General features: G+C 45.1%; 1 protein-coding gene across 2 annotated transcripts in view; it reads left to right on the top strand.

Annotated features, from left to right (window-relative positions):
• Positions 1-17,319, top strand: part of EXOC4 (exocyst complex component 4) — a 305,007-nt gene that overhangs the window by 149,608 nt on the left and 138,080 nt on the right. For both annotated transcript variants that reach the window (XM_066182652.1, XM_066182653.1), the window contains exon 10: positions 3,434-3,530. In XM_066182652.1, the coding sequence (XP_066038749.1) occupies positions 3,434-3,530 (97 nt within the window). The remainder of the gene's footprint in view (positions 1-3,433; positions 3,531-17,319) is intronic.

Here is a 17,319-nt window from a genome sequence, read left to right as displayed (position 1 = left end):
TGAAAAAGGAGATGAGCAGTGGAACTGGAATCTCTGCGGGCGCTGAAAGTCAGAACAAACATTAGGAGAGCTTCAGTTTTCCATTCCGCTCGGTGCGTTGAAATTTAAACGTTTGCACGGATATCTTCCACGTTTACAGAAAATGTCAGAGAATCCCAGGATGGTTCAGGTGGGAAGGGACATTAGGGATCACCCAGTGCCACCCCTGCCATGTGCAGGGACACCTCCCACTGTCCCAGGCTGCTCCAAGCCCCCATGTCCAACCTGGCCTTGGACATTCCAGGGATCCAGGGGCAGCCACAGCTGCTCTGGCAATTCCAGCCCAGGCAGGAATTCCTTCCCAAGATCCCACCCAAATCTCCGCTTTTCCAATGTGAAGCCATTCCCTGTGTCCTGTCCCTCTGTCCCTTGTCCCCAGTCCCTCTGCAGCTCTCCTGGAACCCCTTGAGGCCCTGGAATGTGCTGGAAGCTCTCCCTGGATCCTTTCCTTCTTCAGGGGAACATTCCCAGCTCTCCCAGCCTGGATCTCTGGGAATTGAGGGGCTCCAGCCCTGGAGCAGCTCCATGGATTTGTCTGGACTCTCTCCCTTCCTTCCTCTGCAGCCTGGCCCATGGAAGGTGTCCCTGCCCATGCAGGGGTTGGAACTGGGTGATCTTTAAGGTCCCTTCCCACCCAAACCATTCTGGGGTTCTCCACTCCCCGTTTTCTCCAGAGCTGCCAGTTTTGGGTTATTTGGATGAACAATCATTCACCTCCCTTCAGGAGATACTCTTGGAAGAATCAATCAGGATGAAGGAATATTCCTGGTGTGTTTTATGGAGATGTTCCCAGCACAGGGAATTGGTTGCCGTGGAGGAATCATGGCTGGTCCATGAAAATAAAACATTTCAGACCTTGATACAATAGAGAGAGACCCCCGTGGAGATCTCCAATTCACAGGGAAAGGAATCCTTCAGGTGGGGATTTGCTCCAGGATTTTCCGTAACAAAATTCCAATGTCTAAAGCAGTGAAGGTGGGAGTGGAATGACATTAAAGTTGCAGTACAGAACTGTATACAGCTGGATATGCTGGATACAACTACTGTGTAGTTTGGGATGTCCAAAGCATCACCAGGAGTAGGATTTGCACCTCAGCATCTTTTTTGGGGTAAAACATTTAAATACAAACAAAATTCTTTCCTCCCTGTAGCCTGCACCTACCTGCAGAGCACCCACGGTTATTAACGGAAGGCTGAGAGCCAAGGAGATGTAAAAGCACATTTTTCTCTCAGTGCCAGAGCCCTGTTCTCCTCAAATCCATCATCATCTGGCCCAGCAGATCAGACAGATTGTTTTATTCCTCGCCGTGGAGTTCATCCCAGTCAATAATATTGATTAGTGCAGGGTGACTTGATGGAGCAAGAATAACACCCCTCTCTTAATTGGAGCCTGCATTTCCTCGTCCCTGCCTCAGCAGCTCATGCTTGGCTGGCTTCTTCAATAAGTCTGTTCAGACACGGAGCCCACTGGAAATTGCAGGATCTGACATTAACAGGGAAGTGAATAATTTTCTTTTCCTTGAACTCGCGCCTCTTTTCTTCCACGATTAAACTGCCGCGTTGTGAGAGTTCACTCTTTAAACTGCCAGCTGAAATCCCTGGATTTTTAATTTTTTTTTTCCAGAGCTGCCTCTTTCTAAATACCATCAGGAAAGTTTAAAAAACTCTGTCTTCGGTTGCTTTGTGCTCCCCGTGTCCATATGCTGGGGTGGGATTTATCAAGGAGCTCTGCGTGCTCAGGGTTCGTTCGAGGAGCTGAGTCAGCTCTGGAAACGTTGTGACTGCAGACTTCCAGTTTCCCAGGATTTCCCACTCCATGGGGAATTCAGGGCTGCAGCTTTTACTCTTTGAATCTATGGCAATTCTTGTAGGAAACACTCCTGACCTGGAGGGATTATTTAGGGTGTGGAAATGCTGGTGTGGGTGACCTGCTCAGTCCTTGCACGTTGCTGCAGAAAGATCAAATAAATTAAGTCACCAAAGAGCTTTTTCTGTAAACTGATTGTTCTAAGGCACATAAAATTCCCTTGGAAAAGAAGGTTGGAGTCTCTTCCTCATCAGTTGTGTTATTCCTCTTTCCCATTTGGAGAAACCCTTTTTGTTTGGAGGCAGAGGAGATGTCAGGGTCAAAAACTCCAAAGACCTGCTGGGGTAGTTTTGATTTCCAAACCTTGTCATTTCCTTGCCTCTAAAGCTGCCCCAATAATGTGATTGGCTTTTGTATTTAGTGTTTAATATCAGACTTTAAGGAGAGTTCACATGGAAAGGTCTTGATAATACCTGGGTTATTCAAACTTTGCCCAGGTTCCTTTTTGGGGAGGTTTTGGAATGGAATTCCCAGAGAAGCTGTGGCTGCCCCTGGATCCCTGGAAGTGTCCAAGGCCAGGTTGGATGGGGCTTGGAGCAGCCTGGGATAGGGGAAGGTGGTGTCCTTGTGGGATTGGAACTGGATGGGCTTGGAGGTTCCTTCCAACCCAAACTGTTCCATGATGATCTGTTTATGTTGTGGGGTTTCTGGCCCGTCATCCTAAAAATGTTTTCTTCTGGAATGGTTCCATGTGGACTCTGTTGCTATCAGGACATGCAGAGCTTGCAGGAAGCTGATATTTCCCCTCCCCACTCTTTTCTCTCCCAATATCCAAATTTAATGTACTTTGGTGTCAGGAGGTGCCTGTGGAAGGAATTTTGGAGTGACCCAGTGACACTGGTCAGGTTTTATTGCCACTCCAAACCCTGGAGCCTGTGGTGTGTCACTGATGTTCCCTGAGTTGTGTTCTGCTGCCAGACTCTGCAGATTTATTTTTCCTGTAGCTCAGAGCCTGTTTGTACTCAGGTGAAACTCAGAGGAGGCAAAGCTCCACGCAGGAATTACCAGACTCAGAGCTGGGAATGAACTCCTGGGAGAGCAAATAATTCTAAATGCAATAAATGAGTTAAAATGTCAGTCACTGGCATCCAAACCAAGGCTGGAATTGTGCCATCCCCAGTCAGAGGTGTTGGAAGCAGGAAAATTCTGGGAATTGCTGCTCTCCAGACCCTTTCCAAGCACTGTGGGCTTCAAAACACACCTGGGCCACATGGCCAAGGGCTTGGGTGTTTGTCAGCCTGGGTGAAGGACCTGGATTTGGTGGATTTTGTGCCAAAATGTCCCCAACTCTGGAATGAGGAGCCCGAAGTCACCTCCAAGCACCGCCTGCACTGTTCCCTCTGCCCTGGCAGTGCTTGGGGAGGGCACAGAGGGCAGAGCCTCCTGTTAATGACTGATCTTTCACCAGGAAAGAAGCCTTTAATTCCTGTTTAATTATCGCTCGCTAAATGTTTAATTATCACTTACCATCCGGAAATCAAAGGATGTGGAGATCCGTTAGACAGCTTGTTCCTCGTTGTTTTCCAGGAGGCCCAGATGATAACTTAATTGAAGGTGGCGGGTCCAAGTTTGTCTGCAAACCAGGAGCCAGGAACATCACCATCATCTTTCACCCCCTGCTCAGGTAAAATCCGCCTTTCTGTAAAATTTCTGCAGCTGCAAAGGATTAGAATAAGTGGAATTAAGCCTCTGGTCTGTGGGGATGGTGGGCACATTCCAGTTCTGAGATCCCAGAGGAAAGGGTTTGCTCTGAAGTTGTTGACGTCGTGAAGTTGGGTGTCAAAAAAAACAAACTTGACAATATTTTAAAATCTTTTTCAAACTGAACTGTGATGTCCGGTGGGATTTCCTGTCTGGGTGACCCTGTGTCGCTGACCAGTGTCATTTATGGACCTAAGCTGGGTGAAGTTTATTTGCAACCTGCCACAAATCGTTTCTTGCTGTTCTTCATGCTTATCAAAAAGTCAGAGGAACTACAAGGTGAGTTCATTGATGAAACACTGTGGGCTGGGGACTGCAAATTAATTCCTGATCCAGAGTGAGCCAGCGATTACCAAAATTGTCACAGCTGGAACTTTAAACAGAGCAAGCCTTTAACAAACCTCACTGCATCGTTCACCTCTGATATTTGAATTTTGCTGCTTTGCTAACAGTTTGTCCTGTTGGTTTTGTGGAAATTAAATATTAGAGTGTTTGTCTCGGTTCATGTCAAGCTCCCACCTCTTCTTTCCTGGGAGGGTTTTCCTTTCTCCCCAGACCTGGCCTTTCCCAGCACCTTTGGAGAGCATTTCCCTCCTTACTTGTGTTTGTATGAATTCACTGTCCTGAGCCACTTAACAGCAGGAGCTTCTCTCCAATGCTAAAACCAAGAAGTCACAAAACAGCCATAAAAAGTAATTGGAATCTGATGCCCAGAGGGAGGAATCTCCTCCTGACACCTCCGTGCCTGAGAGCTGAGCTTATTTGTGACTTCTCTGGACTTCAAAACACAGGTGGAAAAGGCAAAAATTCCTCCAAATTTAAATTTCTGGTGTCAAAACAGCAGAGATTTGGAGCAGTCTCGAGAACATTCTGAAATGTGTTAGGGTGTGCATGATCTTGCCTTGAAAAAAGAGTTTATTTCTTGCTACGTGCCCATAACGAAGTGGAGAATTCCATAAGCACATTTCACTTCCACCTCTGTCTCTTTTAAACTGAAGAAATGTGCTAAAAAAAAGAATTTGCTACATGATAATTTATAGTTTTCAGCTGTTTTATGATGGGAAAAGATGGACAACTGAAATTCAGCGTGTTCTCCAAGGTGTGACTATGATGATGTGGTCTCCAATTTCTAAATCATTAATGAATTTACAGACATCTTGCAAGCCCAGGGGGTGGTGATGCTCCTATTTTTATTGATGAGATCTTTCCCATCGACTGAAATTCTTTCTCTTTGCCTTCATGCTTTATTTTCCCCCCCTTTTCTTTGCCTCCCATCTGAGCGAAACACCAGAAGTGCTTTAAATAGCACTTCTCCCAAACACTTCACTTTGCATTCCCAGCCTGCAAGTCAGGCAGGAGGAATCATTTGCCTCATAAAAAATAATTGCATCGAGATGAAGGTATCTGTGTACAGTGTTATTTTTCATGCCAACCACCTGCAACATCTTCACTCCCTTGCGTTGAGGATTTCATCAATAACTGCAGGAAAAGAAGGAAAACATGGAATGACCCAGTTTGCCCTTCTCCTCCTGTGGGATGGGGGAGTTTGGGGTTTGGAGAAGGCTCTAAAAACTATTTTAATGGGATTTTATCCATTTTAATGTTGGGCTCAGGGAATGTGCTGAGAGATTCAGCTCACGATGACTTAGGGATGAATGGGATGCAGAGAACCTGGGATGATCACAAGGTTTCTTCAGCTGACAGCAATTCCCTACAGGGAATTCCGTTCCTGTTCCATAGCCATGGCCTGTCCCACCAGCAGCTCAAATGCTCAGTACGGTGAATTTGCTGAAATATTGATGCTTGCAGTAATTTCTGGCACGTGGAATCATAAAATCATGGCATCTTGGTTAGATCCTTGTTGCCCTTTTCCAGATGCTCCTGTTTTAAATGTCCAGCCCTCCTGGAGGTAATTCCTGCAAAGCCGTGAAGTTTCCACCTGTTTTATTTTCCTTTTTGAGGTTCTTTATGACTTGCCATCGTCATCTTTCAAGCCTTTCCCCTGTACATGTTTGAAATGGATCTGGTTTGAATTAAAATGATCAATATTTTATTTACAAGGAGGGGTTTTTTTCCCCCTTTTTTTAAATCAAAGTCCCATAAATACATTGCCAGTGGAGCTTCAGCACTGTGTGGACTCGCTGATTTTATGAGACAGCTGAGTGCTTCTGAAAGCATTAAAGCAACTGGATCACTGAGAAACCAGACCCTGGTGTGCTGATTTAAAGCCTGAGCGTCACATAAAGCGATGGCTTTGAAAATATAATTCAGCCCTGAGATGTTGAGGGGAGAGTTGGAAGCAGAGCGTCCATACTCATCACTGGGAACTTCTCTCTTCTGTGCTCCTGCGATGAGAAGTGTCAGTGCTGATCACAATCAGAGGTGCACAAGCGCAGGGACAAATCTGCTGCTTAGAAAGCCACTTTTAAATCCTTTTTTATTTACAAACTGAGGGTGGAACTTGGCTCCAGATCCTCGTGAAGAGCACGGGGTCAGACTTGATAACCAATAACCAAAGTTTAGAGAAACTCTTAATTAAAACCATGGGCAGCGAAAGGAAAAATACCTAAAAATGGTTTCCAAAGCTTTCCTTGCCTTTGAATTCCTTTAGAGCAGGGAGCCAGAGTTGAGATTGGTGGTGTTCAGGATGTGGGTCCCTAATTTCCACAGGGACACCTGAGACACACCAAGGCCCAGATTAATTACCAGCACTTAATGACTCCACCACACGCGGAATAAACGAAGAGTGAATTTCTGAGATGCAAGTGGGTGTTCTAGAGGAGGTGATTCCTGGGAATAGGTTTTCCTAACTACATCTGGAATCTAATTGCGCTCAGAAATTGAGGCAGAACCCACCTCTCATTTTCCTTAATTACATTTCATGGGAGGTGCCAAAGTATAAAAGTTACCAAAGGAGGCCAGTTGCTGCCTTCATCCTTTGCTGGCAACCAGCACTGGAGTTCCTGGGCTGAGGAATAACATCTCCCTTTTGGAAGAAGGAATCACAGGAGCAATCCCAAAGCCCTTCATCCTGGAATATGGAACAGCCTGAGCGATGTCTGTCGTACCATTTGTTTGGTGGGGATTTTTTTTGATGTCTTTGATTTTTTCTTTTTCCATTTTTTTTTTTAAATGTTTATTTGTTTCAGCTGGCATTTGAAAGGCACTTGGCTCCTCAGGGTAATAATCATTTTACATATGCTTTATAGAGTGTGTTTATTACCAGACAATTGAGGAACAGATGTCTGCAGTCTCGAGGCTGGAGGGGGAGGAATGGGAAGGGTGGGAGATGGAGGGGATGGATGGTGGTGCTGGATGCTGGATATTGAGGCCGGGAGGGTTTCCATTTATTACCATCAGCCACACTTCATTAGGATCAAGCAGCAATTAAAAGGCTTGGAGGATGGAGGAGAAAGCCAAGTGCTCATTGATTCGGAAGGAAGAGTCACTTCCCAACAGGACGTGACCTTGGGAAAGGAGGAGTGGGGAGGAGGAATTCTCCTGGCACCCTTTGGGTCTCCCCTCTGCCAGGTGGGAAGGGCTGGGATGTGCCAGTGGTGTCCTGATCTCTGCCTTGGGTTTGAGTCTGGACAGAGAGAGAGAGAAACAAAGATTTGTGTATTGGGGTAGGAAAAAACCCACGGGGATGAAGGAAAAGCAGAATTCCTGATTTGCCTCTGCTGTTGTTGTTTGGGATGCAAAGAGTAAAGTTTAATGCTCTGGGGTGGGGTCCAGGGCACTGCAAAGTTTTCTGCCTCTTGTTTCTTGGGATTGACGGGAGTGGGGGGAAGAGAGCAGTAATAATTTGACCTTTTCATGTAAAATGAGCTATTTCTGTTCATTTCTACGGTCTCCATCACTGAAAGCAGTAGGCTTGATAGCAAATTAGAAATTAACTGTTTCTTCCAGTTGTTTTCATGTAAATAAAAGAGGGATTGCTCTGCTGTTAAATATGAAAATCCTTTAGGGACTAGTCAGGGAGGGTGCTGACGGATTTTTGCTTCCTGTTGATATCAGAACGTTCCTCTCCAGTGGTGGCTCTGAGCCGCTGATGGCCAAGTCTCAGATCCCAGGAATTCCCTGTCCTTGGCGTCCTTGGTCTGCAAAGTGCAGGACAAAGTGCATCCACCCAGGTGCACGAGTATAGCAGGGATGTTTTAGGGGAATAATCCTGTCAAGCTGCTGTTGGATTCAGGATATGTCAAGATAAAAGTTGCTGGATGTAGAACTTAAATCCTGTTTATTTTGAAAATGTTGGGAAGGGCACAGCCAAGTTGTCGTGGGACATCAAAATCCTTTGGTCTTTGAGCATCAGCTGCTGTTGGTGTTAAAAACCACATCACTAAATTGATCTAAAACTCAGAGCCCCTGCGTATCTCACCAACAACCCCTTTTGGTATATCTGTACAGTTACAATAATAATAATCATCTCGTTTTATTTTAAAATATGCTGTAGTATCTTGTGGTTGCACAGTATAAAATGAATAGTTGATAATATAGGGACCGTGGGTTTTGGGAAGCAAAAGGAGTGTGAAAATTGGATGAATTTGTTACATTTAAACTATGCTAAATCACACCAAATAGGTGAAGAAAGATACATGGTATTTTAAAGTCTAAGGGTTATTTATTATTAGTGAAGTAGATAGAAAATGTCAAGTCCTCCTGTGGCACAAATAGTGCTAAATAATGAGAGCTGATGCCTTCAGCTTTCTGAATCAAACCTGAAATACTTGAGTTCAGAGGAATCAATAAGGCTGACTCAGGCTGGGAGAGGGAACTTAGAATGTTGACTGCCCAAAGTTTGTGTTTCCGTCTGAGTAATGCGCAGATCATCAGGGTAAATTAAAAAAAAACGTATCTGAGGTGCTGTTAAGTGAACATGAAACATGATTTGGAAACTTTAAGAGGTCCTTGAAAAGAGCCCTCCAGATTTCATCAGGTCTTACATTTCGACAGGCTCCCTTCAAGGAGTGGGAAAATATCACTTAGCTAATGAAATTCTCGCTTCTGCAGGGTAGGGAATCTCTTCCTGCTCTCTGGGGCAGGGAGGTGGGGCCTCTCTGTGCTGAGACAGACGAGGCTCACATCAGATCACGAATTCCCAGGATCGCTGAGGCTGGAAAAGCCCTCCAAGGTCATCCAGTCCAAGATGTGCCCGATGCCCACCTTGTCCCCAGCCCAGAGCTCTGAGTGCCACATCCAGGAATTCCTTGGACACCTCTGGGGATGGGCACTCCAAACCTCTCTGGGCAGCCCCTGCCAAGCCCTGACCACCCTTTCCACGGAGAAATTCCTGCTGGTGTCTACCCTGAGCCTGCCCTGGTCATTCCCTCTCCTGCTGTCCCTGTTCCCTGGGAGCAGAGCCCGACCCCCCCGGCTGTCCCCTCCTGTCAGGGACTTGTGCAGAGCCACAAGGTCCCCCCTGATCCCCCTTTTCTCCGGGCTCAGCCCCTTTCCCAGCTCCTCCAGTGCTTCCAGACCCTTCCCTGGACATGCTCCAGCCCCTCTAGGTCTCTCCTGTCCTGAGGGTCCAAGCACTGGACACTCATGAGTGACCACAAGCTGGACACTGCCCTCGAGGGGCCTCAGCAGTGCCAGCACCAAGAGATCTCAAATCCTTATTCCAGAAACACGAAATTAAACACTGGAAACAAGGAAAGGACCTTAAAGATCATTTCATTCCAACCCCCGAACGAGCAGGGCACCTTCCACTAGGAGAACTGGATACTTCCGGCATTATTTTGGAAGTGCCACTCTTTGAGTTGACTTCTCATCCACTCTTCCTTCCACTGGCCTGAATGGGAACCTTAAGGGAGCAGCAATTTCACTCCTTCCTCGGGGACGTTTTTCCCTCCCTTCCCCGCGGTTTAATGAGTGTTTAGGAGGCTTTGAGCTGACGAGTCCCTGGCTGTTGACTCTCTGTCTGTCAGCAGCAGGGATGGATGTTGGTGGCAGGCGAATCCCAACCCTTCTCCTCCCTGCCAAGCCCTCAAAGAGTCGGCGTTGCTGAAGGATAAGGACACATCTCAGCAGAGCTCGTTGTTGTGACACTGCGAGGAAAAGGTTTCCTCCTGACTGGGGCTGTCGCAGGGATGGGGAACAGCTTCACATTTTGTGCCTTTTTTTTTTATTATTTTTTTTCTTTCCCCCCCCCGATGCTTTATGAGGACTGACAGTCTCGCTGTGTGTGTCTGATTAAAGATGACAGTTTATAAAAACCTTAAGGTGAGGCTGTTCATTTCCCATGACAGAAAATAAAGCGATCCCCACCCCGCCCCCCCCCCCACCACCTCCCACGCAAACAAAAACTCTCACACGCCAAAAAAAAAACCCAAAAAAAAAAAACCAAACCCAAAACCCTCTTAATATGTGAGGCATTGATTTTATATTGTCTGTCAGAGAACGTGCTTCAGCAGATCAGTCAAGTTTGGAGTTTTCAAACATGCTTCATCCAAAGGGAAAATCAACAGCCTGTCAGAAATTTCACATGTCTCCAGCTCCTCCTTCCCTCTGGATGAAATACAAGCTGAAGGAACAGAGAAATTTTGACATTTGCAAGAGCTGGGGCTGAATAGCTGAAAACAGTGTTAATGTAATTCCATGGTAATGAGGTACTTTGAACCAGGCTTGTGTTCATTGAGCCAACAAAGCAGGATTAGCTCCTTCCTTAATGGAATCACAGAATAATTTGGCTTGGAAGGGACATTAAAGAAAACCCAGATCCACCCCCTGCCATGGGACACCTCCCACCATCCCAGGGTGCTCCAAATCCCAATGTCCAACCTGGCCTTGGACACTTCAGGGATCCAGGGGCAGCCACAGCTTCTCTGGGAAACATTAAATTTACTTCCAGGATTTCAGTCGTGCTCCGGTGGAGGAGGATCGAGCTTCCCCACATTGCTGAGCACTGTTGCTCTGATTCTGTCACAAGGATTGTCACGTGAATTTTCAGTGCTTTATTTATTCCTTGGGAACTGAAAAGTTCCGTCAGGAGGGATCCAAGATGATGTCTTCGTCCAAACTGCCTGAGCAGCTCAGGGCTGACGACGTGGCCAGGGAAGGTCTGAGCAAAGCTGGAAGGGCAGAACAGATCCACAATTCAATTGAACCGTCTCAGGTACAAAATTCCTGAAAAAAACCCTGAGATCCACATTTGAGAATCACTAAGGTTGCAAAAGATCATCAAGTCCAACCGTTAACCAGCACTGCCAGGGCCACCACATGTCCCCAAGTGCCCCAAGAATTATCAAACACTCTAAATCTCAACCACAACGTGAGATCCTGCCATGCAGGAGTTGATGCTGTTAAAGCAACTCCTTTGCTATTGAGGGATGAACTTCCAGTAGTAGCTAAAACTTGATTTAATAGCCCCAACTTTCACTTCAAATACAGGAAATAATACTCTGACATCACCAAAAAAAAAAATCTGTAGAGCAACAGAAGAGCTCCCATGGCAGAACCAGAAAAGCATCTTTGATTTTTGTGCTGGAAGAAAAGGGAAAAAGAACTTGACAAAGTCTAAATTTGTAATCTGTCTGTGGAAGCTGTTCAGAAAATACTTCAGTGAGGGTTTTCCCCGAATGGGGGAAATCCAAGGATGAAAACACAGCGTGGTTTGAGTTCACTTTATGGTATTATTGCCTTGAAAAGTTTTCTGCAATGCCTGTGGTTGCTTTCATCAAGCTTTATGAATTTTTGATTGAAGGCAGGAGAGCTGCTGCTTGATGAGAACAACAAAAAAAAGGTGATTCCTGTATTTAGGATTTGCTGTTAAAAGCAAAGATCTAAAGCCTGGAATGACGGTGCCTTTTGGACCCCCACTTCCCCCACGGAGCCATCAGAGCAATGAAAGGAAAGATTAATAATTGAATTTTTTGTCATTATTGTATTTTGCATCAATGTGGTGGTGTTCAGCTCAAGGGTTTTCTGGGAAAAGCCTTTGGTAGTGAGCTGGAATTCCCTTGGAGTTGGGCACTTGGTGTGGGAGATCTCAACTTTTTTGTTTTTTTTTTCTTTTAAACCTTTTGTACAGTTTAAAATGTGATTTGGGGAAACCGGAGCTGTTCCCTCAGAGCTTGGAGGTGAATTCCTGTCTCCCTCCATGGATGCTAAAAGAGAAAGAAGGGAGATTTTCACTGTGTTTAATTTTCATTTATGATAATCTGAACTGTTTATTTCAACTGTTCCCCTCTTTTCAGTCTCCTGAGCCGAGCTACAAATAATGGGCGTGAAGTTCCTTCAGCACTAAGCTGCATTTTCCCGTTGTGCTGAATTCCTGGATATTGAAGTGCAGGACCCTCATTTTTTCCTGTTTTATTGGGATTATTTGGTTCAGACACATCAGATGTGGCTCCACAAACACTTCTGCAGGGTTTTCATGGGCACGTGGCAAAAGGAAAGTCCTGGCAGAACCTCAGGAAAAGCCTTTTAGGGATGTCAGCCCATGGAAAAACAGGTTTTTCAAGCACCAGGTCGTGACACTAATTAACTTTTTGGTGGGATATTCCTGAGGGATTTAACTTTCGATTCTGTTGACTTTTAGAGATCTGCAGGATAGGCATAAATACATTTTGCAGGCCAGAAGTTGGCCTTTAGTTTGGTTATTTTGTGCCTGGGGAATCTTGAAATTCGGATAGCTCAGCAGGAATTGCACTTTGCGGAATGTCACTGAAAAGCGCTTCCACAGTTCCTTTCCTCTGGTAACTTCCAAACTTTTCAGAGACAAAATTCATTCCCACCTAAGGGTGAAATTGCTCTGTCCATGGAAATCCTGGTGCTGGAACTGCCAGGGAAGAAGTTGTGGATGAAGTGTGGAGTTGAATGGTCCTGAATCCTGTGCAGATTTAGAATGTATGGGAAAAACTGAGAGTCTTAAATTCCCCACTGTTGTTAATCAAGCTCCCTATTTCCCATTTTATTGCAATTTTTCCTCTCCAAGTTGTATTTTCACATGTTCACATGGAGAAAAGAAAGCTCCAGGAAGAGCTCAGAGCCCCTTCCAGGGCCTCAAGGGGCTCCAGGAGAGCTGCAGAGGGATTTCTGACAAGGCCTGGAGGGACAGCATCTCTTTTTTTCCAAGTTTCATTATGGTTTATTAACCAATCCTTGAAATAATATTCCAAAACGATGGAGTGGTGGTGCCTGGGATGCCAAATGATGCCAGAACACTTTGGAACACAAGCCCACTGTGCTTATTTAGGTTTTATTTTGGCTCATTTACTGTGGGATAAAAAGGTTGGAGAGAAGGATGTGTGCCAGCAGCGCTCTGCCTGCCGGAAAACGTGATGATGATCAGGTTCTTTGTGGCTTTAATAATTTTTGGTGACTTTTAGCAAGCTCATTGTCTCCGGAGTAACAGTGAGACAGCGTTTTCAAAGTGGAAAAAAAATAAAAATCAAAGCTTTGCACACCCTATGTATATATAAATTAAAGGCTTTATACACCCTATATATAAAAAAATTAAAAGCTTTATACACCCTATATATATGCTGCTAAATAAGTGTATTTTAAAATTTTAATATTTTATAAAAATGTAATAAAAATTAAAGCTTTATGCACCTTATAGATAAGGTGAAATAATGCTGCTAAATAAGTGCATTTTAAATTTTTGATATTTTATAAAAATGTCATAAAAATTGAAGCTTTATTCATCTTATATATGGTGAAATAATGCCGCTAAATAAGTGTATTTTTAAATTTTTTATATTCTATAAAAATGTAATAAAAATTAAAGCTTTATGCACCTTATAGATAAGGTGAAATAATGCTGCTAAATAAGTGCATTTTAAATTTTTATATTTTATAAAAATGTAATAAAAATTAAACCTCTATACACCTTATATATAAGGTGAAATAATGCCGCTAAATAAGTGCATTTTAAATATTTTATAAAAATGTCATAAAAATTAAACCTTTATACACTTTATATATAAGGTGAAATAATGCCGCTAAATAAGTGCATTTAAATTTTTTTTTTATATTTTAATAAAATGTAATAAAAATTGAAGCTTTATACACCTTATATATAAGGTAAAATAATGCTGCTAAATGAGTGCAGGTCCCTCGAAAGTTCCTTGGTTTTGGGATGCCCAAGTTTGATATTTTTTTACCTGAGGCAGGGAACTCATTCAGGGGATACAAGACTGAATTGTTCCTTACACAGAGAAAAACTGGAGACCTTCTAGAAATAACAGTAATTGCACCAAGAAGGGGAAAATGTTGACAAGTGTCATTTTCTAGCAGCTCTCCCAGAGGAAATCCTGGTGGATTTTGGAGTGACAGCCTGGTCTGGTGGATGGCCAGAAACTCAGAACTGCTGCACAGAGTAGGAAAATTTATATACTCTAAAGCTTTATTATCTTACAGGGAGGAAATAAAACCATCCCCTCGTGCTGCATCTTTGCAAAAGGTGGAGGCGGGTCTGGAGTCTGGGATAATTCCTCATTTTATTCCTTGGGGTTGTGCAGTTTGTCACTGCAAACCGTCACTGAGACAATCGCTCCTCTTGATGTGCCCAGGCTGAGGGATGTGAGGGAGAATTGGTCTTGTGGTGCACCCTGACAGCCAGGCTGGACTTGCAGCACAGTCATTAATCTGAACTGGAAAAAAAAAAAAATTGTTAGTAAAAATGAATAAAAGTTGATTAACTGCAGGGAATCCCTCGATTGCTGGTTGCTGTCTTATCTTAACATTTGGATTTTGATGTCTCGCCGTTCCCTGGCACCTGAACTGTTGTTTCATCTCCTTCCCAGGCAGTTATTCCAAGTTTTTCATGGCATTTTGAGTGTTTGGAATAAAATAGAATTATAGAATTATAGAGTCATGGAATGGTTTGGGTTGGAGGGACCTTGACGCCCATCCAGTGCCACCCCTGCCATGGGCAGGGACACCTCCCACTGTCCCAGGGGGCTCCAAGCCCCAGTGTCCAACCTGGCCTTGGACGCTTCCAGGGATGGAACAGCCACAACCTCTCCGTGTTTTCTGCTTCCAGGTCAATCCTTCTTGCGTGCAGGAGGTGCCAGACTTTTTGCTTTGGTGATACAAAAGTTCATCCCGATGCCTTGGGAAGGCTGACCTGGAACAGAGGCTGGACAGAGCCAGAGAATAAAGTAGATATTTATTGAAAGGCTTTTAAAGATCCACCTTGGGCAGGAGAAGAGCCTGGCCAGGGCTACACCCAAGGTGGACCCAAAATGGTCACAAAATGGACCCAAAATGGTCACAAAATGGACGAGCGGTCACGAGGTCTCACACTTTTATAAGTTTTGGTCCATTTGCATATTGGGGTTTAATTGTCCAATTACAGCTTCGGGTTGTGAGGTCTCATCCTTGTTTCTCTCTTCAGCCACCCTTGTTTGTGCTTTTGGGCCTGAAAGCTGTCCTTGGTCTTCATCAGGAAAAGGATTTGTTTTGTCTCCTTGCTCTGTGCAGAGCTGAGTGACACTGAATGTGAGGCTTAGAGCTGCACCCCTGGGCAGCACAGAATCTGGAAAACATGGAAGCTCAAACTGAAAGCATCAATCCACGTTCCCCTCAGCTGCCTGGTCCCCGCTGCTGACCCCGTCACCTGTGGGGTTCTTCATTCCACCTCACAAAACTCACTTTTCCCATCTGCCATCTGCATCCCTTGGGAGCCTCCTAGGGAAAAATTTTGCCACCTCTTCCCTGTTAAAAAAAAACCAAAACAAAACAAAACAAATAGAAGTTGTCAAGGATGGGGAGCTTTTGTGGCAGTGAGCAGAATGGGTGCTTATTATCAGTTATGGACACGCCCAGGTCAAGAGTGAAGTGGATTTTTCTGTTTAGTTTGCACAAAGGCTGGGATGGGTTTAATTGCTGGTTGTCATTTGTAATGGAGTAGATGCTGTATTAGAATTATTCAGATAATTTGTTGTAATTACCCACCATCAGGAGCTTTACAATGCTCAAAATACAATCTTCGAAGTAATGGAACTGAGTCCTTTGAATGGAAGGCTGCAGCTCTTGAGAGCACAATATCATTTATAGCTGTCAATCAGCTCCGTGAGGTAAACAAAACAAAGGTGCTGGGCTTCTCCATAAATTCTTCCCAGTGCCTTAAACCTTCCCAAAAATCTTGGCAGAACAAGCACCATGCCTGGAGCGCTGATAAATCAAAGCTTTTGCAGAGTTCCTGGAAGCATGCCGGGTTTGAAAAGCATTGTGCGCCTCGAAGAAAGCGTTAATCCAGAAAAACCTCCTCGTGTCAATCCCCCAGGGATCGTTATTCATTCTGGCTCTGCTGCAGGAGGAGAGAAAAAAAAAATATATCTCTGGGGTGGTGCTGCCCCTGATTCTGCGTGAGAATCTCTGGTGAGAAGTGGGAAATGGGGCACAGCTTTCTGGGGACGCAGAGGTTCCGATTTGCATTGCCCTCCTCTCCACACCCAAATGATCCAACAGATGCAGGCGGAGCAGGGGAGGCTGAACTCCCAAATTTGTATTCTCCTGGCTCGGGGCCTCAGCCTCGTCTGGCAAACACGGAGGGAGGGAGTGAAAAAACCCCAGAGCCTCGTGAACAGAAGTGTGGGCTCCCAGTGACCTTCACCCACTGCGATAATTGTGATGTAGAGCAACCGAATTCCTGGAGATGTTTAATCAGCAAAGTTGAATTCTGATGAAAGCGCGTGTCACAGGGCCATTACTGCTGCAGGAATTAATTCTGATTCATAGCAATGTTCTGGCTCCGTGAGGATTAACACCACTGAACTGTCACCTTTTCAAATTCCGGCTCTGGTGGCCCAGAGCTTCATTTAAGATGGAAAAAATGTCAGCTGGCATCCAGAACCCACTGAGCGCTGGGCTGATCCCACAGCAGGGGATGGGAATCCTGTCCCTGTGTCCCCTCAGGTGAGACCCCACCTGCAGAGCTGTCCCACCCCTGGGGACAGCATCAGCAGCACTTGGAGCTGCTGGAGAGATTCCAGAGGAATCCATGGAGCTGCTCCAAGGGCTGGAGCCCCTCAGTTCCCAGGAATCCAGGCTGGGAGAGCTGGGAATGCTCACCTGGAGGGGAGAAGGCTCCAGGGAGAGATTCCAGCACATTCCAGGGCCTCAAGGGGCTCCAGGAGAGCTGCAGAGGGACTGGGGACAAGGGACAGAGGGACAGGACACAGGGAATGGCTTCCCACTGCCACAGGGCAGGGCTGGATGGGATCTTGGGAAGGAATTCCTGCCTGGGCTGGAATTGCCAGAGCAGCTGTGGCTGCCCCTGGATCCCTGGAATGTCCAAGGCCAGACTGGAGGGAGCTTGGAGCAGCCTGGATTGGTGGAAGATGTCCCTCCCCACAACCTGGAAAGATCCCTTCCACTCCAAACTGTTCAATAATTCCATGATAAGTAAACCAGCACTGGGACATCAAACTCCACACCCGCTCAGACACGGAATTTATTTGGGTAACAAAGCATCAAACGAAAGCTCAACTAAGGCATCGTGTGTATATATTCTGCGTTTTTGGCCTAGATTTTGGATGAGGAGGTGTAAATTGATTATATTTTAATTTGTCTCCAGGGAAGCACATTCATGATGGAAATGACATCACTGCAAATTCCCTAAAATCATGACCCAGAATGTCCTTTAACCCAGGCATTTAAAAAACACTCGTTCCTCTAATTTAATGTATTTTAGCAAAAATCAGAAACGAAAAGTCCAGTGCTGTGACGACAGTGACGTTTTTCTTCTTTGAAACAGAAGC

The sequence above is a fragment of the Chamaea fasciata genome, unplaced genomic scaffold, assembly GCF_029207755.1.
Source record: "Chamaea fasciata isolate MVZ Bird 193981 ecotype frontalis unplaced genomic scaffold, bChaFas1.0.hap1 SCAF_5, whole genome shotgun sequence".
In the NCBI taxonomy this organism is placed as follows: domain Eukaryota; kingdom Metazoa; phylum Chordata; class Aves; order Passeriformes; family Sylviidae; genus Chamaea; species Chamaea fasciata.
This window is presented reverse-complemented; position numbering and strand designations above follow the sequence as displayed.